The sequence below is a fragment of the Arachis hypogaea genome, chromosome 10, assembly GCF_003086295.3.
Source record: "Arachis hypogaea cultivar Tifrunner chromosome 10, arahy.Tifrunner.gnm2.J5K5, whole genome shotgun sequence".
NCBI lineage: Eukaryota > Viridiplantae > Streptophyta > Magnoliopsida > Fabales > Fabaceae > Arachis > Arachis hypogaea.
In genome coordinates this window covers 4,377,100-4,401,585 of record NC_092045.1, presented here as the reverse complement: position 1 = coordinate 4,401,585, position 24,486 = coordinate 4,377,100, and the positions used below count along the sequence as shown (strand labels likewise).

Genomic DNA, 24,486 nt, shown 5'->3' with positions numbered 1-24,486 from the left:
AAAATAAATGAGGAAAAGAGTAAAAATGGTAGTTAGGCATTTGGCAAACGAATAAAATTGATATGAGACGTGGCAAGGGACCACATGCATATACATAATAAATATAATAATAATAATACTAATAATTCTACAAGATTAGTGGTCCTATCTATATATGATTTTGCAAACCCTTTGATGAAAATTTTCAATGCTAGTTGGTGAAGATCAACACAAAAAGTCCACAAAACAACAAAGAGGTGGTGGAGCCATGAAGGTATTAATATGTCAGCATGAAAGGTAGCTCTAAATTATAAAATGTTCTTCTATTGTTGTGTTCTGTTCTAAGCAAAATTCACATATCAGAAACCCGTGAGCATCACAGTGTAACTCTCACAAGTTTTCATAACAGTGAATAAATCCAAGGCTATAATCTGCAGCTTTTGGAGTGTTCAGCAAAGTTGAAACTAAAGATATCATATATCTCTTGATGAGTAAGCTTCTATAATATGATTCTTTTAAGAATTTTATGTACCAAACTTAATCATCAGCTTTTAATTCTGGATGGTTTCATTTTGCAGGATATTAGGAAGAGTTGATTATCTTATGGAGATTTCATCTGAATTGGTAATAACATATTCATATCTATAGCTTAGCACATGTATGTAATCAAAATCAATTATAATTTTTTTTGCGTTATTGTATATTATGTATATGCAGGGTATAATGGAGGATCCTAATAGCTTTCTCTGGCACTTAAGCTCTATTGATACTTGTGCTACTACCTTAGCTGTTTTTGGAGATAGCTTGCAAAAGAATAATCCATTATTCTGTAACTCAAACTTGATGAACTCCAAGATTTCCATGATGGAAACTACTACTTCACCTACTACTACTATAATTGAAAGACCAGCAAAACAGCTTAGAAGTAACAACACTAGTAATTGGAGTAGTCACATTAACAAGACACCAGAGTCACACTTTGTTGGTTCTTGCTCAAATAATCTTCTCTCCTTTGTTGACAACACAAATCATCATCATCATCAATTGGGGTTAGTAATGAAGCCTAAGGTTGAGATTATGAGTAGTAGTCCTAACAACATAGATACTCAAGGAACAACCTTGTTGGGGAATAATAATAATCATCATCATAATCATGAAAACTATCTATTCAAAGAATCATCATGCCATGAGGCTAAGAACTTTGGGCAACGTCCTAAGCTTTCTTCTCATCAACCTCATGATCACATCATTGCTGAGAGGAAGCGCAGAGAGAAGCTCAGCCAGCGCTTCATTGCTTTATCTGCCCTTGTTCCTGGCCTCAAAAAGGTACCATTAACTATGCCCTTATTCATGAAGATTAGAGTTTACTGCTTTAATTTTGCCTTTAACAAAAGATTCTGACATCATTCTTTGGTATTTCCTAATCTTAATGATTGGAAAATATGACTTGAAGCTCATGGTCATGTACATCTAATTTTTCCTACTTGTGTCTTAAAATGTTTAGCACAATATCATGTTTAGTCCATGCCATAAAGATTCGACAAAATTTTAACGTTGGATGTAGAGGGATTAACATAACTCTCCTCTTTTTCCAGACTTAGTCCATATCATAAAATATTTCATGATATATGATAGTCGTTTAATTTATGTAGTCGACCCATCTAATAAAATAAGACTTTGTTGTTGTTTTCGTCTTCGTCGTCTTAAAATGTTTATTGATTCTTCTCAATTCATGCAGACTGACGTGCTTTAGCGTGTATGATATCTTTTGAATCTCAAACCATATTCTAATTTGTGTCGCTTGTATGAGTCATTTCACATGCTATATATTTCGAAGGGACTCATATTTTGAAGTTAAGACTAATAATAACAAGAATATATAACACAGATGGATAAAGCTTCTGTTCTGGGAGATGCTATAAAGTACTTGAAACAAATGCAAGAAAAAGTGAGTGCTCTTGAGGAGGAACAGAAAAAGAAGAAGACCGTGGAATCAGTGGTAATGGTGAAGAAATCTCAGTTATGTAATGATGATGAAGACTCTTGCTCTTCAGAGACTGAGCCACTACCCGAAATTGAAGCAAGATTTTGCGAAAGAAATGTGCTAATAAGAGTTCACTGCGAGAAGAAAAAGGGTGTTATAGAAAATACAATCATTCAAATTGAGAAACTCCATCTCAAAGTCATCAATAGCAGCGTCTTAACATTTGGCAATTTTGCCCTTGATATAACCATCATTGCTCAGGTATCGAGACAAAAAAAATAATCATAACTTATCTTATTTAATATTTATTAATAAAAAATATTAAATAAGAAAAATTTTGGTCTGATAACAATACAAATGTCTATGTAAAATTAAATCCGTCGTAACAATAAGGGAATTTGTTTGTTGAATTTGCAGATGGATATGGAATTTTCCATGACAGTGAAGGAACTTGTTAAGAATCTACGTTCAGCGTTTTCAACTTTCATGTGAAGAAGCTAAGTAGTTCGTTTCACATTATCATTCAGTTCATCATATAGGCTCTTTTTATATACATAGAAGTCCAACATGTTCTTCATAAGTTATAGTTGTGTTTTTTACAAGGCCTGTGATGTCTCCCATCATAATCATCAAAAGCCACACATAAATGTATGTTTGCTCTCAAGTTCATTCATTTTGCAGGAGGGTTTTTCAGTAGCTAGCCATAGCTACTTTTCTTTTTTGCATGGTCAACACTTTGACCATGTTATTATCATCATCATCATCACCCACCTGTTTCAATTTAATAGTGAACGTTGAGATTGTTAATTAAGTGTTAGTTAGTCTTTCTTTTTTTTTTTTTTCCTTTCCTCAAAGGAGGTTGCAAGGTTTCAATTCAACTTTACCTATGTTTTTGACAAGCAGGCCTTTGTTGAGTAACTTGTTATCATGTTCCCTTGAGTGAATATGAGTATGCTTCTATTGTAAGAATTGCTTTACAATTCACCATACTATATAATGGAATATTTGCACTTTTAAATATATTGTTTAATAATTTAATGGGTTTAATTTTCATCTACTGACTCACAGTATAAAATGCTTTATACAGTATAATTACAACTATTTTTTCAGATAGTAATGTTAAGGAGACAAAAGAAACCATCAGAACTTGTTTTATTTAGCATTAATTAATTATCGCAACAATTAATTAATTTTAATTGTTAAATAAGAAAAGTTATAACTGTTTTTGACTAATTTTCTTTGGTTACCAAACATTTTTGTTTTACAGATAACTATTCACGCGATTAATGTAAAATATAGTTATTTTTGCTAATATGATGTTACATGATTGATTGCACATGTAAAACCATTTTACACTGAAAATATATCAAAATTAAATTCTAATTTATATGTTTGGCTTAATATGTTTTATTTATTATCTCTGTACTAAGATAACTTGTAAGTAGCCACTTATTCCTTGTCAATAATCTACTACTGAAATGAATGGATTTTGTGCCTATCAGTTTAAACTACTAATTATTTTTTGGATTGGCTAAGTTCCTTCGTAAGGAACTATACCGTGCAAAGTAAGAGAATGAAGGAATATGACATATAAGCTCATAATAATTAGAAGGATAGTACCAACGAAACTAATTAATCATTAGGGGAGATTAGCACAAAGTTGTTAGCTTGGAAGATATAATAATGTTCATTAAAATGTATCAAAGGAAGAGGAATTGGCACTTAATGTCACCTAACAATGACATAACGGGGACAAAAGAATATAAAAAGAACAAGATGGACACACAAAATGCAGAAAAGCTTACTGAGCCGGTTTAAATATTGCTGAGGTTTTTGTCTTTATTAGATGTCGTATCTAATATCTTATGTTTTTGCAATCTCAACTAAATATCGTTGTCGGGATTTTTTTTTGTATATATAAATCTCCCTGAAAAGATCATGATCTTAATACGACATTACTTGTTGTATTATGTGCAATTTATTTCTATATGTTACTTCATTGAGTTATTTGATTTTCTTAATTTTGATTTTATGGTCTTTTTAGAATTAAAAAATATGATTTCTTACTTTTTCATTATTTTCTTTTTTATAAAATTTTAAAAACAAAAAATATTGAAGATAAAAATACAAACTAAATAAAATTCTAAGTCTTGGATGGTCACTTTCTTTTTCCCTTTTAACATCAAACTTTCAAGGATTAAATATTAACATACAACAAACAACTTTTTTTAGACCAAACAACAGACTTGATTAAAATATAAAGTTCAAACAATAGAACAATAGAACTTGATAAAGTGGATGACAGAGTGACCCCAAAAAATGATGGTCATATCATTTCTTTAAAACAAAATGTAAGATTGGGTTCTACAACAACAAAAAGTTTTACTATTAAATTTTGATTTTTTTTTCATACATGATTAAAGAGATTAAACATTTGTCATTTTTTGGCGGCAAAATGATTTTAAAAGAATATAAAACATATCTAACGCGGTGTTTGTTTCTAAAAACAAGATAAAACAAGACACTGAAGACAAGATATAAATGATAGAGATACAAAATTTTGTGTTCTTGTATCCTATTTAGTGATAAACTAAAACAAATTATGAAAATTTAATTTATTTTTATTTTTTTCATTCAAAAAACTTGAGACAAAAATTATAATTATAAAAAATTAACAAGAATAATAAAAGAAAAAATAAAAAATAAGTTGTATTCCTTATTAGTGTCTCCGTATCCTTCCTGTTAGAACACAGACACAAAATACACTAATTCAGTGTTCTTGGACACATTGTGTCTGTCCATGACTCTTCTGTCAAACACAATTTTGTGTCTTTGTATCCCTATCTAAGTGTCCTATCTCTATAAACAAACGCAACCTAAAAATCAATCTTTGCTTTCAATCAAATATAAAAGTTATTTGTCATTTATAAAATATTTATGTGCTTATGTTATTTTTCTCACATTAATAAATTTGTTTTACTATAGTTTTGCGAGTGCAAAATTCTTCTAGGAGATTAACCATAAAAAAATGTGTTGCAATTCTCATTTATCTTTATATAATAATCAATTTAATTATTAACAAAGGTGTCGTGGTGTAGTTGGTTATCACGTCAGTCTAACACACTGAAGGTCTCCGGTTCGAGTCCGGGCGACGCCATTTTTTTTTTCTCTTCCCAATTTTTTATTTCTTAAAAACATATGGGAAAAAAAGCAATAAAACGTCGTCGTTTTGCTGCTAATCACGGCAAGCCGCGTAATTCGAAGACCAACTGTATTACCTGTCCTGAATCAACGCCGATTCTTCCAAAAAGTTAAAATCAGTTTTTCCTTTTTCTTTAATAATAAATAAATGTTATTATTAACGTACCTCCACGAATTCCATCCAATCACATTCTTCTAAAATCAGTTACTACCATCTAATTGGTCCACGTCATCACTCCTAGAATCATCTACCATTTTCCATTCCCTAAATAACCCTCCATCTTCATCCAACTCACGTCTCTATCTAATCTATTTGTAATCAAACCCCCAAAACAAAAAATAATTTATAATCAATTTCATCAGGCATTCAACAATCAATTCTAACTAGGGTTCCCAATTTCATCATACGCCATTGTAAATGGCTTCGCTTTTTCTCCGCCTTCGGATCCTTCCTCTCGCAATTCTTCTTCTCCATTCTCAATTCGCTTCCGCTTTGTTTTCCGCTCCTGAATCCACCACTCCATACCCTAAGGCGATTTCTGTAAGATAATTATTTTTTTCTTCGTATATACCTTAGGTTGTCATATTTCCGGATTCTGGATATTGCTATTTTTTTCTTAAGTAAAAGATTGTTTTTGATTATGTAGGATTTGAAGGAAACGATTGTGAAAGGGTTAGGATTTACAGCTGAAGATTTCAAGATAACTGGGTTTGATCCAAGGGAAGCTCAGGTTGGGCATTCGGTGGCTTACGAATTCGATGTTGAGATTGGTCAGAAGGTGATACCTTTCAAGCTCCTTGAAGATGTGAACCGATGGGACTACGTGGATCTCCCAATTTTCCGGGTCGATGAACCGGGTCAGCAAACCGGGTTGGTTCAGAAGAGGGATTCGGGTCATGGGTTGCCGGTTTTGGCTCCATTCCAGCTCGCTGGACCCATGGAGCTGTGGATTCAGGATGCTAAGGACATGAGGATCTCTCTCCCTGTAAGCAAGTTTCTTTATTTCAATCATCATCATTTTTGGTATTTAAGGTTTCTAATAATATCGTATGTGAAAATGGTTGCGGTTACAGTGGCTAGTTCAAAGCTAACTAGTTTTAAAACTCAACTTAGAAGTACTAATGTTTTCATTTAGCTATCTTATCATTGTGATCAATTTCCATCACATTGTTAGAGTTTAAGAGTTGTAGTGTTGGTAATTTGGTATCCTTTGGTGAAATGGTGAATGGTCTATGGCTCTATAAAAATTAATATAGGTGATGAACTTATAATTAGATGCTTGGTATCCTTTATTTTGGTGATATGGTGAATGGTCTATGGCTCTATAAAAATTAATATAGGTGATGAACGTATAATTAGATGCTGTGGCATTATCTCATAGCTAACCCATGCAGTATGTCTTGCCTTTTGAGGTTGAATTTGGACAATGTGAAATTAGTTTGTGCTCCATGCTAACAAGATATTGATTTTGTTTTGTTTTGCAGCATGATGTAGATGCTGGGGTGTTAAAAAAAGTGATATTGGCTGAAGGTGCTGTGGTTACTGTCAAGGGTGCAAGGTCAGTTAGTCTAAGGCAGCCCCTTGATCTACCCCTCCCCTTAAACCAATCGCATAACGGATTTGCTGCTGGCCTTCTCACCTTGGCTGAGCATCTTCGACATGCTTCTCGTACCCAGGACACACCCCTCCTCTCTCTCCGTATTGTTGGTCCTACATCACTTGCGGCCCCGTCCTCAACATCAGACTCTCCCAACAACAGGTTGAAGCTCAAACGTCTTGCACCTGGTCTTGTGGAGTTATCATCCCCATCAAACAACAAAGCAATTGATGCCCTGCCTACTATTGATCTCCATGGTGAAGCCCAGACACTACTTACTCCAACTCAGTTTAGGACACTATGGCCTCTCACTTCCCTGAATGGATCAAACGCCAACTTGTTGGGCTTTGAGAAACTGTTGGCCTCTGTGCTGGGTCCTAAGGCTAACAAGAAGGGTTCCTTCAAATTGTTGAAGGCTGATGTTTCAGCTCAGACATTTGTAAAGATAGGCTTTCAGGCTGAGAAGAAGCTAAAGGAAGGAGACGGGTTTAGTTTACAGGGTTACCCTGAGTGGAGGACTAAGCCTGAGACTGTGAAAATGCACTTTGAGGTGTTGGCTAAGCTTGATGGCGACAAAGTCATACCAGAGAGAATTTTGCCGGTAACTCCTGTTATCGTGGAGGATACTGTGGCGCCAAATCTACTCACGGGCAATGTGACCATGTCAAAGATGCCAATAGTTCAGCCTGCTCCGGATCCCTTTGCCTTGTAATTTGTTGGTGGAAGGATAAAAGGAGTGTGTTTTTGTGTACATTACCCAGGGGGATTATAGAAGAGAGAAGAGATCCTTGTATCACTTTTGATAATATACATAATAGTTAAGGAAGTTGTAAAAATGTTGAGGAATGAAAATAATTTGTTTTATTCTTTTATCTGCCTTCCATGATTGCTTCTTAGAATAGCACTTCCCCCATGGTATTTACATTATTACTTAACAGAACAAAACATTGCAATTGATCCACTCTTTTCATGCAAAATCCTTCATCGTTTTCCCTTCATTTTATGTGTTATGTCAATGCATCATGTTTTGTCCATCTCCTGCACTACTTTTTGCCCTATCACTCACAACTTTGGTTTTCCAATGTATTGTTGATCAACTGTTTTGCCACCTAATCTTGTTGAAAATTATTGCCTCTTTTAACTCTATTTTGAGCAAGCAGCATTCATCCAAATCATAGAAGCTCAAGTTTGGCTAACCCGAAATGTTTTCCTATAAGCTTCCATTCTATGAGTAAAATGTTGACAAACTTCAATTTTGTGTGGTATCCAATTCTCTTAAAATTTTCACCGGCCATTATTCATATTCCATGCTGTGGAGTATTTCATGTAGGTGCTAATCAACTTTTAATGCAATTGCAAACAATCAAAGTGTAGAACACCCCCTTAATCTTTCTAAGCTAACACAGTATGGGCTTGCATTATTGGATATGGTTCTACTGAGCTGTGTTTTGTTACTTCTTTGGACTGCTTGACAAATTGGGCTTTATGTCTCCGCGTGTGTCTCCATATTGGTTGGCAAAACAAACCGACAGTAAATACCAAAAAAAAAAAAAACAAACCGACAGTGTGAATCTGACTAAGGAGGAAAATATTTGTGGTATTTAAAAATTAAAATATTGAAAAATGTGTTAATACTTAATACCTACTAAATTACTATTTAATTTTAGTCTTGGTGAATGTTAATGCGATTTAGAAACAATAATGAGAGTGTAGTGATATCTGAAAATAACTTTGTTATTAAAGATAAAAAAATTCTATATTGTAAAATTTAACTCAATTTAAATTATTGATATAGAATATAATAAATAAATAATAAAATTTATTGAATTAATAAAGAATGTAATATTTTTTAATTAATAAAGAGTGTTTAAGGATGATGTGATTTATCTTATTTTACATTCAAACTCTCTTTTTTTTCACTCTTAAATTTTGTTAAATGTCATATATTACTTTGAATGTTAAAATAATATTATTTTAACACAAGAATAAATAAGTATATGAAAGACCGGCAATGGGTTTAGTTGGGTCAATGGGACCACAACCTTGGCAATATTTGACTATGGTATGAATATATTAATGTCCGGCTATGATGCAACGAATGACTTATGAGAAAGAAAATTCCAAGTCAGTCTTCACATATCATAATCGAATCATCATTGATGATCGCAGTGAAACACCCAATTGGATCACCATCAAACTAATAACACCAACCCACTAACAAGCATCAAGTCAAATACAAAATGAGTAAATACCCAATCCGGTCCTCGTCCATTTTCACGAAGGACAAAGCGATTTTTGTCTAAAAAAAAGGGACACTTCGACCCTCAACTTTTTTATTATGGGACAATACGGTCCCTCTGTTAAAAAATTTATTAAATAATAATAAAAATTAATTTTGTGAGGGTTTTATTTGTATTTTGTGGGGGTTTTAAACCTCCACAAACTATTAATAACTTTGTTTTTAAAAAATTCTTTCATCAATAGTGGTTAAATGAAGAAAAACCATTGATAAAAATGATGCCACAAAATAAAAGTAATTATAGTATAATACTTTTTAAAGGAAAAAAATAATATGGAATAAGAAATAAAAGAAGAAAACTTTAATGTTGATAATATTGTTGGTGATGATGACGGTAGAAGAGATAATGATGATGATAAAATATGGTTACACAATAAAAATAATAGAAGTAAGAGTGATAATAATGAGAATGAAAAAGATAATGGTAGTAATAGTAATTGGTTATATTGTTGAAAAGATTTTTGTGGGGGTTTAAAACCCCCACAAAATACAAATAAAACCCTCCACAAAACTAATTTTTATTATTATTTAATGAATTTTTTAACAGAGGGACCGTATTGTCCCAAAATAAAAAGGTCGAGGGTCAAAGTGTCCCTTTTTTTTGGACAGGGATCGCTTTGTCCTTCGTGAAAATGGACAAGAACCGGATTGGGTCTTTACTCCATACAAAATCTTTAAAATGGGTACTGATACGAATTTTTTGGACAAACCCACATATATATGTCAATTGATTTAATTATAAGAGTAATAATTAGGAGGATAAAAAAATTTATAAATAAGATTAAATTATTTATTTTGAAGATACATTCAAAATTAGTTAAGATAATAGTTAATGATTATAAAAAATCAAACCTTTTATTATTTATAAGTTATATTAAAGATTTTTGTTAGTCAAATTAAATTAAATATGCATAATTTTATTAATATTTATTTTAAGATTTATTTTATATTTATTTTATTTTATTTTGTTTTTTTAGGTTAATTATAATTTGGTGTATTTTTATTTTAGTGAATTTATGAGTTACAGTTTTAAATTTAAGAAGTATAAAAAATTTTAAACTTTGTAACTACCTTTTTTTTATGAAAAATTTTTTTTGAGTTTTTTTTTAAAAAATTTGAGTGTGAGGAAGAGATATAAAGTGATTATAATCAAATTGAGGTAGAAGAATCTTTTTTTTATTTTCATCTTATTCTAACTTTTATTCCGTATCAAAAATTCATATATAATTATTTTTACGTAAAATTAATAATTAAAAATTATTAAATAATTTAATAAATTTAATTAAATTATTATTTAACAATCACTAACTTTTATATGAAAATAACTAGTGTCACCAATCTTTAATCTCACTTGTTTTTGTCAAAATGTGTATCTAAATTGAAATTTAGAAGGATTATTATTTTGAATGGAATTAAATTTTATATTTGATTTCAATCAACAATTTGTTTATTATTAAAATGTTTTAACATAAATATCGCAAAGCCCACTATATGTGAATATATAATTCTTAATAAATTATTAATATGAAAATCATTGAATTTAAAATATATTAAACTAGAAATCTTTAATTAAGTATTGGATAACTAGAAATACCTTACACTATGCTACCACACTTTCCTCTTTTTCTTATCATCATCGTCTGCCGACACATTTTTTTCAAGAATTATATATCGTCTCCTTTCAATTAGTATTAAATAAGGATAAGAATGGAAAGGAAAAAGAGAGGGGTAATGGCTTACGTTTAAAAGTTCATTTTAAAATTTTAATCAAATTTAAAAATGATATATTTTTGTTTTCAATTTTCAAAATATAAAGTATTATACATTAAAAAAAGTTATAATTTTTGTATATATGTTAGATGATTGTTCAAAAGAGATTATAATTTCTTAAATTAAACTGCCCAGAAGAATTCAAAGGTGGCATGCATGTGTCTAGACAATACTTGTTGGAAATTTGGTGTATTTCTGTCCAAAAATGACGTGTAAATTATAAAGAAAAAGATTCCCTCAACGCAAATTCTACATAAAGCTTTTTCTGGTTTTTTTGAACTCTTTTAGACTGTATTTATTTTTAAGAATAAGATAAAATAAAATATTGAGAATAAGACATAAAAAAATAAAAATATAAAATTTTATATTTTTATATTTTATTTAATAATAAATTAAAATAAATTATAAAAATTTATTTTATTTTTATTTTTTTATTCAAAAAATTTGAGGCAAAAATATAATAATAAAAAATATAATTATAAAAAATTAATAAAATAAATAAAAAATAAATAAAAAATAAATTGTATCTCTTGTTAGTATTTTTTATTTTTTTTATTAACATAAATTCAGTATTTTTAGACACATTATTTTTATCTATGTCTTTTCTATTAAACACAATTTTATATTTATCTCAATATCCGATCTTTATAAACAAATACAATCTTAAATACGAAAAAGTTATTGTATATTGTAAGATGATAAGGTTATTTACTTTGCCATTGTAATTTTATTTTGCTCCTTCCATTACTTGATAGTGTTTAATTTAATCATTGATCTAAACCTAGAGAACAGATAGATGCATTATGTATCTAACCTAAGTCTCCTTTAATGCATGTATGGGCGTCAAACAGATCATTATTATCATCTTACTTGTTATGCTGCCCAAGCTCACTTCAAAATAAAGATATGACTACACGAAGAAAAAACTGTGTTCTATATTAAGTCATCACCGAATAGTGTAAGTTAGATAAACATGTCTTTCAACATTTTGACATTTCTGCTTCCTTTATAATTACATGGTTGTAAATTAAATTGATCATTTTGTCAGGTAAATGATAATATTCTAATTGATAGTTATTTTTTGTTGACAATTTAAAATGATTAATATTTTGATGAGTAAATAACAGACATATAATTCTTTTTTTTTTTATAATACTCCATGTAATAAATTTTTAGTTTCTATTTTTATTTTTGTACATATAAATTTTATTTTATTATGCATCACAATTAAAATAAAAATTAAACTCTAAATAATTTGTAACTTATTAATTACGCTTATTATTTTTTCTATATTGCATGGTAGTGTGCAATATAAAAAGATGAGTTAAGAGATATATTTTTTAATGGTTAGGAAAAAACATGGTCTCTTCGGTCTCTTATTTAGTTACACAATAATCTCAAAAAATTATACCTATCGATTTATGTTGTTTAATTTTTAAAAAAAAATCATAAATTAGACGTCTGACTTATGTTTTTAAATTTTTTTAAATTTAATATTAAAATTAGACTCTTCAGTTTTTGTTTTTAAAAATAAAAAAAATAAAAAATGCAAATACCCTCTGATTTAAAATCTATTTATTTTTTAAATAAATCGAACCATTTAATTTAATTAATATCAATTTAAAAAAATAACTCCATATCAAACAAAAACACCAAAATTTTCGACAACATATTACATATATTTAATCAATATAAAAATAAAAATAATAGAATAGCCCATGAATTGCATAGTGAAATGGAAACAAAGGGTGACAGCACAACACATGAAAGCAAGAGAGTGGTGTGTGAAGTGTGAAGTCAACTACGGCGGCCACGGAATCAGAAACCACACGCATTCTCACCAAACGCCAAACCCGTGTTTCATGATTCTTCAAGTACTACAGTTGGAGTGAAATTCTTATGAACAATGTTACTAGAAATAAACTAGTACTAACAATTTAACTAGTGAGTTCCCCTAAGTTGGTATGGGCAAATTCACTGCCCCCAATCATTGAGTCTAATGTCTGCCTTTATTTTACACACTAGTGACCAAAAGTTGCGGCAATAATCCCTTTTAGGTATTTGGGGTGACACAAAAGTTGATTAATTAGTAGTGCCTTTCTAGAAATGAGCCTAGTTATACTTTTCAATTTTTCAAGCATTCAAGATCTTTTTTAGCACTGAAAACTCTACAAATATCAAGTATACTATTCCTATCTTATCATAATAACTTTGACACTTTGACTGCTTGTAATAGTCTCACACAGTCACACTACTTAATGAACACGAAGTCATGAGCCATAAATTAAGATGCTTTTATTCAAAGAATTTTCGCTACCAAATTGTCACAGAAATTTTTAGAAGGTTAAATTTAACAGTGTTTGTATAGTTTTCTGGAGTGATTGAGAATACTCTAGATGGTTCCGGAATGTTCTAGAATGTCCTAGAAGTTTCTGGAATACCCTAGAAGGTTCTAGAAGACTCTAGAAGATCATAGAATATTCTAGAAGAGTGTGGATTGATATAAAAGTATGAAGAGTTGTATGGAACAATCTAGAAGTATTTAGAAAGTAGTGGTAGAATAGATATTTATAAAGAAGGTTCTAGATGATTAATCTAGACCATTGATTAGATTTAATCCTAACCATCCATTGAGGAGGTGGATGGCTATAAATAGGAGGTAAGAGTTAGTGTGAGGGTGTGTGAATCATTTGTAACAAACACTTGAGTAATAAAGTGTTCTTCCACCAAAGCTTCATTTCTCTTGTGTTCTCTTGTGTTCTTAGCTTTCTTGCTAAGTATTGAGGGTTAGGCTGACTTGGTCTTAGCTCAAGAGGTTGAGTAAGTCCGAGTGCCGGCACGGTAGCATTGGAGTGTGTCCAAGGCCGTGACAATTTGGTATCAGAGCCAGGTTCGAGAGGGAGCACAAGTGGTTTGTGGGAATGGCTTCTAATATCACCATGGAGCATGTTGAGTCTCAAAGGGGAAGGGATGCTATTCCTTCTCAATGGGGAGGTAAGAAGATCCGTTCTTCAAGTGAGCCTAGAGGTAAGAACTCTAACTTCTTAGAAGAAAGAGTTTCTATGTTAGAAAATGTTCTATCCTCTATGGATGAGCGCTTCCAAAGGATAGAACATGACAAGGAAACCCTCGAGGCTCACGTGTTGGGAGAATTAGATGCTTTCAAAGAAAGCATGCTCCAAATTGAAGAGAAGCTTGAGAATTCCTTGAAGCTATTTGAGGAAGTTCGAGTTTGGTTCGAGGAGGCAAAATCTCGACCAACCATTATAAGGGAGATGACAAAGATTGATCTCCCAAAGCCAAAGGAGTTCAAGGGCGTGAGGGACGCTCGAGAGGTGAAGAACTTCCTATGGCAAATGGAAAGGTACTTTGAAGGCCAAGGGGTGGTCGAAAAAGCAATAAAGGTACGCACTGCAGCTCTCTACCTTTCTGATAATGCTACTTTGTGGTGGAGGAGAAAGTGCGAAGATATGAAGAATGGTACTTGCAACATAGCCACATGGGAAGATTTTAAAAGGGAGTTGAAAAGACAATTCTTCCCTGAAAATGTGGTTTATGAAGCAAGGAAGAAGTTGAGGGAGTTGAAGCACAAGAGTACAATTAGTGACTACGTAAAGGAGTTCACTACTCTCACGCTTCAAATCCCCAACTTAGCATTAGAGGATGCATTGTTCTTCTTCATTGATGGACTCCAACCTTGGGCAAAGCAAGAACTACAAAGAAGGAATGTTAAGGATGTCGATGAGGCCATCGTGGTGGCCGAATCACTCACTGAGTATCATAGGGGAGACTCTAAACCCAAGTCTTCTTCCAAGCCTAGTTCTACTAAAAGTGGGGGAGACAAGGGAAAAAGTTTCTCAACCAAGAAGGAAGGAAAATACTCTTCAAAGAAAGAGTACGAGGAAAAGAAGAAGGCTTTCGTACCTAAAGGAGGATGCTTCGTATGCAAGGGACCACACCAAATGAAGGACTGTCCCAAGTTAGGGACTCTGGCATCTATCGCCGAGGAACGAGAGGCCCAAACTCAAGTAACTGAGTGTGTTGGATCCATCCAACACATAAATGCTGTGAAGGGCAAAGAGCCAAGCACTGCAGAAAAGAAAGGTTTGATGTATGTCAAAGCCTTTATCAATGAAAAACCTGTCATGGCTATGGTCGACACTGGTGCTACACACAACTTCATCACGCCTGATGAAGCAAAGAGGCTTGGGTTGAAGATCTCCGAAAAGAATGGTTGGTTAAAACCCGTGAACACCAAGGGTGAACCCCTTAAGGGAGTAGCAAAAGGGGTTGAGATGACTCTTGGTTCTTGGAAGGGCCTTGTAGATTTCTCAGTAGCACCCATGGATGATTTTAAAATAGTCATCGGGCTCGATTTGCAAAGGAAGGCAAATATAATACCTATGCCATACTACGACGTAGTATGCGTCATGGAGAAAGGGTCTCCATGCATGGTCCCTACAGTCTCTAAAGTTGGAGGACCACCGATACTCTCTGCTATGCAACTCAAGAAAGGGTTCAAGAAGGGAGAGATTACATATTTGGCTCTATTACAAGAGGAGTCAACATCTGAAAGAGAAGACGTTTCTCCCAAAATCAAGGAAGTCCTTGAAGAAAATAAGGATGTGATGCCTCCCGAGTTGCCAAAACAATTACCACCTAGGAGGAAGGTGGACCACAAGATTGAATTGGAGTTAGGAGCAAAGCCGCCCGCCTCAACACCTTATAGGATGGCACCGCCAGAACTTAAAGAATTGAAGAAGCAACTCAAGGATTTGCTAGATGCTGGATTCATCCGTCCATCGAAGGCACCTTATGGCGCACCTGTCTTGTTCCAAAAGAAGCATGATGGTTCATTGAGACTATGCATTGACTATCGAGCACTGAACAAGGTAACCATCAAGAACAAATACCCCATTCCTTTGATAGCCGATTTGTTTGATCAACTTGGTAGAGCCAAGTGGTTCTCAAAGCTAGATTTGAGGTCAGGATATCACCAAGTGAGAATTGCTGATGGTGATGAGCCTAAGACCACGTTTGTCACGAGGTATGGATCGTATGAGTGGTTGGTAATGCCTTTTGGCTTGACCAATGCTCCTGCGACCTTCTGTACCTTGATGAACGAGATCTTTCGACCTTACCTTGATCGGTTTGTAGTGGTCTACTTGGATGACATTGTTGTCTATAGCAATACTTTGGAGGAACATGTAGAACACTTACGAACCGTGTTCAAGATCTTGCGAGAGAATAACCTATATGTGAAGAAGGAAAAGTGTTCCTTTGCAAGGGACGAAGTCCACTTCTTGGGACACATCATTAAAGGTGGAACTCTCTGCATGGATCAAGGAAAGGTGAAGGCTATCAAAGAGTGGGAGCCGCCAAACAAGGTATCTGAATTGAGGTCATTCCTTGGGTTGGCCAATTACTATCGGAGGTTTATCAAGGGATACTTCGCCAAGGCTGCACCATTAACTGATCTTCTCAAGAAGAATCACACTTGGGAATGGTCAAAGGAGTGTCAAAAGGCCTTTGATGAGTTGAAGGCTGCTATCACAGAAGGTCCAGTACTAGCACTACCCGACTACTCAAAGGTATTTGAAGTCCACACTGATGCTTCTGACTATGCCATTGGAGGGGTTCTAATGCAAGAAGGACATCCGATTGCCTTTGAGAGTCGCAAGTTGAATGATACAGAGAGGCGATACACCGTCCAAGAGAAGGAGATGACCGCGGTAGTACATTGTTTGAGAACTTGGCGTCACTACTTGCTTGGTTCACACTTTATCGTCAAGACAGACAATGTGGCTACAAGCTACTTCCAAACTCAAAAGAAGTTGAGCCCCAAACAAGCTAGGTGGCAGGACTTCTTGGCTGAGTTTGATTTTGAATTTGAATACAAGTCAGGCAAGACTAATGTGGTAGCTGATGCGCTGAGTCGCAAGGCTGAGTTGGCGGCCATTTCTATGGCTGAAGGAGATATTGTGCATACCATCAAGGAAGGGTTGCATCACGATCCACTAGCCAAGAAGTTGGTGGAGTTGGCTAGAGAAGGTAAGACCAAAAGATTTTGGTTCGAAAACGACCTTCTCTATACAAAAGGGAGAAGATTATACGTTCCTAAGTGGGAAAATCTGAGAAGAAAGTTGGTAAGAGAATGCCACAACACCAAGTGGGCTGGTCACCAAGGTCGGCGAAGGACCTTAGCACTCATTGAATCTTCTTATTATTGGCCTCAAATGAGAGATGAAGTGGAGAGCTATGTGAAGACTTGTCTTGTGTGCCAACAAGATAAGATTGAAAACAAGACACCAAGCGGGTTGTTGGAACCTCTGCCTCCATCAGAGCGACCGTGGGAAAGTGTCTTTCTAGATTTCATTTCTGCCTTACCGAAGTCTGAGGGGTTTGGATCTATTCTCGTGGTAGTGGATCGATTTTCGAAGTATGCTACCTTTATACCCGCCCCTACTGACTGCACTGCAGAGGAAGCAGCACGACTATTCTTCAAGAATGTGGTGAAGTACTGGGGATTGCCTAAGAGCATCATTAGTGATCGAGATCCACGCTTTACAGGACGACTATGGACAGAGCTGTTCAAACTCCTTGGGTCGGAGCTTCATTTCTCAACAAGCTTCCATCCTCAAACCGATGGGCAGACTGAGAGAGTGAATGCCTTACTTGAGTGTTACTTGAGGCATTTTGTAAGCGCTAATCAGAAGGATTGGACAAAACTCCTAGACATTGCTCAATTCTCATATAATCTGCAAAGGAGTGAGTCTACCGGGAAGAGCCCATTCGAGATTGTGACTGGACAACAGCTGCTTACACCTCACTCTCTTTCTTCCTCTTACTCAGGGAAGAGCCCTGGAGCTTATCATATGATTAAGTCATGGGAAGAACAAGCAGATGTCATTCGTTCTTATCTCGACAAAGCTGCCAAGAGGATGAAGAAATGGGCAGATAAGAAGAGGAGGCATGCAAGCTATCAAGTGGGAGACAAGGTAATGATCAAACTTCTTCCACAACAATTCAAAGCCTTTCGCAAGGTTCATAAGGGCTTAATCCGCAAATACGAAGGGCCATTTGAGATCATTGGACGTGTTGGGGAGGTTGCTTACAAAGTACAACTTCCTCCCTCTATGAAGATTCACCCGGTCTTCCATGTGAGTATGCTTAAACCATATCATGGAGACCAAGACGAACCGAGTAGAGGTGACTCAAGTCGCGCTCCGCCTGTGGTAATTAGATCATTTGATAAAGAAATCGAAGAGATCTTAGCTAATCGCATCGTGCGACGAAGAGGGGTGCCACCAAGTATCCAATACTTGATCAAGTGGAAAGGGCTCCCGATAACCGAAGCTAGCTGGGAAACTCGCGAAGATCTGTGGCAATTCCAAGAACACCTAGAGCACTATCATGAACAGAACGCGACGAGGACGTCTGCGCATTAGGTGGGGGAGAATGTCACAGAAATTTTTAGAAGGTTAGATTTAACAGTGTTTGTATAGTTTTCTGGAGTGATTGAGAATACTCTAGATGGTTCCGGAATGTTCTAGAATGTCCTAGAAGTTTCTGGAATACCCTAGAAGGTTCTAGAAGACTCTAGAAGATCATAGAATATTCTAGAAGAGTGTGGATTGATATAAAAGTATGAAGAGTTGTATGGAACAATCTAGAAGTATTTAGAAAGTAGTGGTAGAATAGATATTTATAAAGAAGGTTCTAGATGATTAATCTAGACCATTGATTAGATTTAATCCTAACCATCCATTGAGGAGGTGGATGGCTATAAATAGGAGGTAAGAGTTAGTGTGAGGGTGTGTGAATCATTTGTAACAAACACTTGAGTAATAAAGTGTTCTTCCACCAAAGTTTCATTTCTCTTGTGTTCTCTTGTGTTCTTAGCTTTCTTGCTAAGTATTGAGGGTTAGGCTGACTTGGTCTTAGCTCAAGAGGTTGAGTAAGTCCGAGTGCCGGCACGGTAGCGTTGGAGTGTGTCCAAGGCCATGACAAAATGCTTTAAAGATATTAGTTAAAAATGCTATAAATAAAATATTTTGATAAAAAAATTTAAATTAAATATTGACTTTTTAAACTATAAATTAAGGGCCAGTTTGACTAAATTTCTTAAATAAGTTTTTTTGAAAAAGAAGTTTAAAATATAAAGATTTTTATTAATAACAACTTTTAAATAAGTTATTTTGTGTTTGAAAAGTTATTATAGAAGTCCTTATTTTAAAGTTGTGCATTAAATAAAAGTGATAAAATAACTTTTGAAAATAGGAGAAGTCATATTTTTTAACTTTTTCAAAAGCTCTTAAATAATTTTTTGAAAAAATTAAAAGTTTATCTAAAAAATTATATCAAACACTATTAATATAACTTTTTATAAATCAAAAGTAAAAAAAAAAAGGTAGCTTTTTGGTGTTTCCCAAACGGATACTAAGTTTATTAGAAAAGTCCTTATTTAAAAGTTATTTTCAACTTTATTATTATCTAACTAAACTAAACGCTTCAGATATTCAATTCAAAAATTTATTAGCTAAATTATTTTTTGTTTTTAAATTTAAAAGTGAAATTTAAACTTACAATCTTTAAATGAGTGTAAAAAAATTATGCTATTGTTGGCCACTAACTAAATTACTTAGACTTTATTTGTTTGAGAGAAAAATAAAAGAAAATTAATAAGATGGATGTTCAGTTAATTGAAAAATCTTAAAAAAATGTATCTGCTTTTGCCTTTGTATAAATGTTAATTTTTCACCCTCCTATGTAAACCTTAAAGAAATCAAACTAATCTGTCAAAAAATAAAAAATAAAACTAGATTCTTAGTCATAAGAAGGGTAAACATACATAATCTTCCTCAATGTTCACAAAACCATATATATATGTATTATACATATCGTTGTATACACTCCAGATGTATTTTGGTTAGGTAGACACACTCAGAAGTTATAAATCACACCAAATCATACAAAAACTATTAAAATTTGTCTTATTTGCACTCATTTTACGTAAACTAGTTTATGCCAACATAATCAACCAAATATCTTATGCCAAATGAATACAACTACCTTTCCTTTCGAATATTTTTTGCTTTTCAAGTAGCTTGATTTTAATACACTAAAAATTTATACCACTGTTCAATCACATTTTTATATTTAAATGATTTTTAGGTAATAATTAAAAATTTAATTATTTTTATTAATATGATAATACACAATTAATTTTATAAAATCTTTTATATTTGTAGTGTATAAACTAAAATAATAATAACTCAAATTATTTTATTTAAACAGTGTTACATGACTAACAAATATTATTTTTGGACAGCATTTGGCTAGTAATATTTTTTTGGTGACTATTTGACTAGCAATATGATTTATATCTATATTTACCGGAATTTACATATACAAATCAATACAGTTTGCATTCACATTTTTTAGAGTTTATACACATGAATTAATAAAATTTATTTATTAAAAATAGTTTAGTATTTATATTGATTAAATAATTATAAAATTAATGGTCTCTAAAATTTTTTTTAAAAAAAAATATAAAATAAAATAAAATAATGTTGGATTGTCTAGGCCATCCCAAATATTTTTGAAATTAAATTATATTCATATTCCCGAATTAAAAGAAAGAAAAAGAATGAAGGAAAGATCATGGAAATCTTCACACATGACAATTAAACAATCTTCAAGTTCTAACATCCAAATCTGCACCATAACAATGAAGCACCGGCCACATAATCAAATCAATGATTTGTCTGATTTTCTTTCCGAGCATGTGAATTATTTTTTCTGCAAAATGTGAAACCAAACACTCAAACAAAGTTTCCAACTCATAACTCACAAAGAAGCCACCTTTCACATGCCACTTTCTTCAAACCATATCCCACCCACTTTCCTCACTTAGCCTCCGCCACCGGCAGCCATGTTCGCCGGAATAATTCTCTGCCACGGTTCGCCGCAGCCTGTTTTTCTTCTTCTTTTTCTTCTTAATGCTCTGTTTTTCCTCTGTTTTGTTACCTCCTCTCATGAAACTGAGCTTCAAATTCTTTTGAGTTTCAAGTCTTCTATTCAAAGTTCAAAACCAAATGTTTTCAGTTCATGGAACCAAGCGAATTCTCACTGCAACTTCACCGGGATTGTGTGCTCAGATGGTTCTGTCTCAGAAATCAACCTTGCAAGTAAAGCATTAGTTGGAACTCTTCCGTTTGACTCAATCTGTGAGCTTCAAATGCTGAAGAAAATCTCTGTAGAGTCCAATTTATTGCATGGGATCATCAGTGATGACTTGAAAAAGTGCAAGAATTTGAAATACTTGGATTTGGGTGGGAATTCATTCACTGGTTCGGTTCCTGATTTGTCAACTCTGAACAAGTTAGAGTACTTGAATTTGAATGCAAGTGGAATCTCTGGTGCATTTCCATGGAAATCATTGGAGAATTTGACAGAACTCACATTCTTGAGCGTTGGTGATAACCTTTTGGAGAAAAGCAAGTTCCCTTTGGAGGTTTTAAAGCTTTCAAATTTGTATTGGCTTTACCTCACAAATTGCAGCATCACTGGGAATATTCCAATTGGTATTGGGAATCTCACAAAGCTTGAGAATCTTGAGCTTTCAGATAACCACTTAACTGGTGAGATTCCAAAAGATATTGTGCATCTTCAAAGCCTAAGGCAACTTGAGCTTTATGATAACTTCTTGAGTGGAAAAATCCCTGTTGGATTTGGTAACCTCACAAATCTTGAATATTTTGATGCTTCTAATAACCAGCTTGAAGGTGATCTTTCTCAGATAACTTCATCATTGAAAAGCCTTTCATCATTGCAGCTTTTTCAGAACAAGTTATCAGGTACAATTCCAGAAGAGCTTGGAGAATTGAAAAGCCTCAAGGAACTTTCTCTCTATGGTAACATGCTCACTGGTCCTCTTCCTCAGAAGCTTGGTTCCTATGGAGGCATGGATTACATTGATGTTTCGGATAATTCGCTTTCCGGTTCCATACCGCCTGATATGTGCAAGAACAACCATATGACAGACTTCTTACTTTTGAACAACAGCTTCACTGGAACCATACCTGAAACATATGCTAATTGTTCTTCCATGATTCGCTTTCGTGCGAGTCGCAATTCGCTTTCTGGTGTTGTTCCTTCAGGTCTATGGGGCTTGCCAAATCTCCAAATTATTGATCTTTCAATGAATCATTTAGAAGGGTCAATAACTAGTGATATTGGCAAAGCAAAATCACTTGCTCAGATTTTCTTGTCTTACAATCAATTCTCAGGTGAGTTACCATTGGAAATCTCAGAAGCTTCTTCATTGGTATCAATTGAGTTAAATTCAAATCAAATTTCAGGACAAATACCAGATACTATTGGCAACTTGCATAGGCTAACTACTCTTAAATTGGACACGAACAATGTTTCTGGTGTTATACCATATTCTATCAGTTCTTGTGTCTCTCTTAATGAAATAAACTTTGCTGGTAATTCACTTTCCGGAGAAATACCGGTTGGTATTGGATCTTTGCTCACACTCAACTCATTGAACTTGTCCTCGAATAAACTTTCCGGCGAAATTCCATCAAGTTTATCTGCACAAAGGCTTAGCCTTCTTGATTTATCAAACAACCAGTTGTCTGGTCCCATACCAGATTCACTTGCTATCTCAGCTTACAAAGATGGTTTCATTGGGAATCCTCACTTATGCAGCCAGATTTTGGAGAATTTCAAGCCATGCTCCTTTGAATCCGGGGGCTCGAGGCGAATCAGAACACTTGTGCTGTGTTTGATTGCTGCATTAATGGTTATTGCTGTTTCTCTGTGCTATATCCTCTTCTTGAAACTGAAGCAGGACAAGTTTGAGAAGCCGGTTCTGAAGACTAATTCTTGGAATATCAAGCAGTATCACTTGCTAAACTTCAACCAGAGCGAGATCATTAATGGGATTAAAGCAGAGAACTTGATTGGCAAAGGAGGATCAGGGAATGTTTACAGGGTTGTGCTTAAAAGTGGTGAAGAATTCGCAGTCAAACACATATGGACTTCAAATCCGAGCGACCGGGGAAGTTATAGGAGCACCTCAGCAATGCTGAAAAGGTGTTCAAGGTCCTCATCAGAGTATGATGCAGAAGTGGCCACTCTCAGCTCCATAAGGCATGTCAATGTGGTGAAGCTCTATTGCAGCATCACAAGTGAAGATAGTAGCTTGCTTGTTTACGAATTCTTGCCGAATGGAAGCTTGTGGGATAGCTTGCATACAAGTAAGAAGGCTCAGATGGGGTGGGAGGTTAGGTATGAGATTGCACTGGGTGCTGCTAGAGGATTGGAGTATCTGCACCATGGTTGTGTTAGACCAGTTATACATAGAGATGTTAAGTCCAGTAACATCTTGCTTGATGAAGAATGGAAGCCAAGGATTGCTGATTTCGGTCTTGCTAAGATTGTTCATGGAGGAGCAGGAAATTTGACTCATGTCATTGCTGGAACACTTGGATACATGGCTCCTGGTAACCAACAACCTTTAAAATCTAGATATAAATATAATGCTTTCTATTATGATACATATATTTTCATTCAAACAATGAACATTATTGCTCAAAACAATTTGATCAGTTATAACTGCTTAGGAAAGTTAATCTTAATCACATTGATTTTTGTCATGACAGAATATGCCTACACTTGTAAGGTGACAGAGAAGAGTGATGTTTATAGCTTCGGAGTAGTGCTAATGGAACTAGTAACAGGGAAGAGGCCTATAGAGGCAGAGTTTGGGGAGAGCAAGGACATTGTGTATTGGGTATGCAGCAATATGAGGAGCAAAGAGGAAGCTCTTGAGTTGGTGGATTCCACCATAGCAAAGCATTCCAGAGAAGATGCCATGAAGGTGTTGCGAATGGCAGCATTGTGCACAGCCAAGATTCCATCTTCAAGACCCTCCATGAGAATGGTTGTTCAAATGCTGGAAGAGGCAGACCCTTGTGCTCTTACCAACATAGTGATCACACATGATTAAACAACATAGTCATTATCGTATTCTGTGTGGACGTATCATCCATTAGCAACTGGAATGGTATGTTGATTCCAAAAACGGTTACATTTTTCCTCCTTAATAAGCTGCACAAAATGTGAGGCCAAGAAGGGGTGATAAATATCATTGTATAAATAGCAAAATATAATTACAGTTGGAAAATATATGCTAGTGAGGAACCAAAAAAGGATTAGCTTGTAGCTTTGTAGAATATGTGTAATGAAATCCTCTTGTAGATGAATCTGTATTTTCTGTTGGGTTCAGCTTGTAACTTTGTATTTTTGTAACATGTTTTCTATGTATATGAACCCTGTTAAGCTTCTGCATAGTTTGTTCTGAGAATAGTTGCTTCTTAGAATAGAAGGTTTTGCTCTTAGGACGCTTCAAACTAAAACAACCAAATACTTCCCCGTCACATGACACACCAATTATTAATCCTATGAAGTATTAATGATCAAATTTCAATGTTTAGCTGCTCTTTTGGTTACAGTTGTTTTAAAATTTTAAATGGTATATAATTAAATTGAATTCTATTAGAAATGAAATTCCAATCAGAATTAAATTAAATTTTAGTATTTATAATGAATTAGTAAAATTATAAAATTGAATTGAATTT

The 24,486-nt window shown here is 34.0% G+C and overlaps 3 protein-coding genes and 1 non-coding gene across 4 annotated transcripts; all 4 read left to right on the top strand.

Annotated features, from left to right (window-relative positions):
• Window positions 1-286: 286 nt before the first annotated feature.
• Window positions 287-2,981, top strand: LOC112714756 (uncharacterized). The gene is made up of 5 exons (XM_025766423.2): window positions 287-470; window positions 558-603; window positions 697-1,305; window positions 1,868-2,224; window positions 2,381-2,981. Exons 2-5 carry the CDS (start codon window positions 583-585, stop codon window positions 2,453-2,455), a joined length of 1,062 nt encoding a protein of 353 aa, XP_025622208.1. The 5' UTR covers window positions 287-470; window positions 558-582; the 3' UTR covers window positions 2,456-2,981.
• Window positions 2,982-5,046: 2,065 nt separating this feature from the next.
• Window positions 5,047-5,120, top strand: TRNAV-AAC (transfer RNA valine (anticodon AAC)). The gene has a single exon. It is a non-coding gene; the product is annotated as a tRNA-Val (tRNA).
• Window positions 5,121-5,353: 233 nt separating this feature from the next.
• Window positions 5,354-7,634, top strand: LOC112714755 (protein TUNICAMYCIN INDUCED 1). The gene is made up of 3 exons (XM_025766421.3): window positions 5,354-5,705; window positions 5,812-6,150; window positions 6,650-7,634. The coding sequence occupies exons 1-3, from the start codon at window positions 5,583-5,585 to the stop codon at window positions 7,472-7,474; spliced, it is 1,287 nt and encodes a 428-aa protein (XP_025622206.1). The 5' UTR covers window positions 5,354-5,582; the 3' UTR covers window positions 7,475-7,634.
• Window positions 7,635-20,417: 12,783 nt separating this feature from the next.
• Window positions 20,418-24,198, top strand: LOC112714754 (receptor-like protein kinase HAIKU2). Its single transcript, XM_025766420.3, has 2 exons — window positions 20,418-23,349; window positions 23,509-24,198. The coding sequence occupies exons 1-2, from the start codon at window positions 20,769-20,771 to the stop codon at window positions 23,853-23,855; spliced, it is 2,928 nt and encodes a 975-aa protein (XP_025622205.1). The 5' UTR covers window positions 20,418-20,768; the 3' UTR covers window positions 23,856-24,198.
• Window positions 24,199-24,486: the final 288 nt, after the last annotated feature.

Coding starts and splice junctions, on each gene's coding strand:
- LOC112714756 (XM_025766423.2), top strand. CDS start 583: ATGGAGATTTCATCTGAATTG. Junction 1,306..1,867: donor TTGTTCCTGGCCTCAAAAAG/GTACCATTAACT, acceptor TATATAACACAG/ATGGATAAAGCTTCTGTTCT. Junction 2,225..2,380: donor ATATAACCATCATTGCTCAG/GTATCGAGACAA, acceptor TTGAATTTGCAG/ATGGATATGGAATTTTCCAT.
- LOC112714755 (XM_025766421.3), top strand. CDS start 5,583: ATGGCTTCGCTTTTTCTCCGCCTTCGGATCCTTCCTCTCGCAATTCTT. Junction 5,706..5,811: donor CATACCCTAAGGCGATTTCT/GTAAGATAATTA, acceptor TTGATTATGTAG/GATTTGAAGGAAACGATTGT. Junction 6,151..6,649: donor ACATGAGGATCTCTCTCCCT/GTAAGCAAGTTT, acceptor TTTGTTTTGCAG/CATGATGTAGATGCTGGGGT.
- LOC112714754 (XM_025766420.3), top strand. CDS start 20,769: ATGTTCGCCGGAATAATTCTCTGCCACGGTTCGCCGCAGCCTGTTTTT. Junction 23,350..23,508: donor ACTTGGATACATGGCTCCTG/GTAACCAACAAC, acceptor TTGTCATGACAG/AATATGCCTACACTTGTAAG.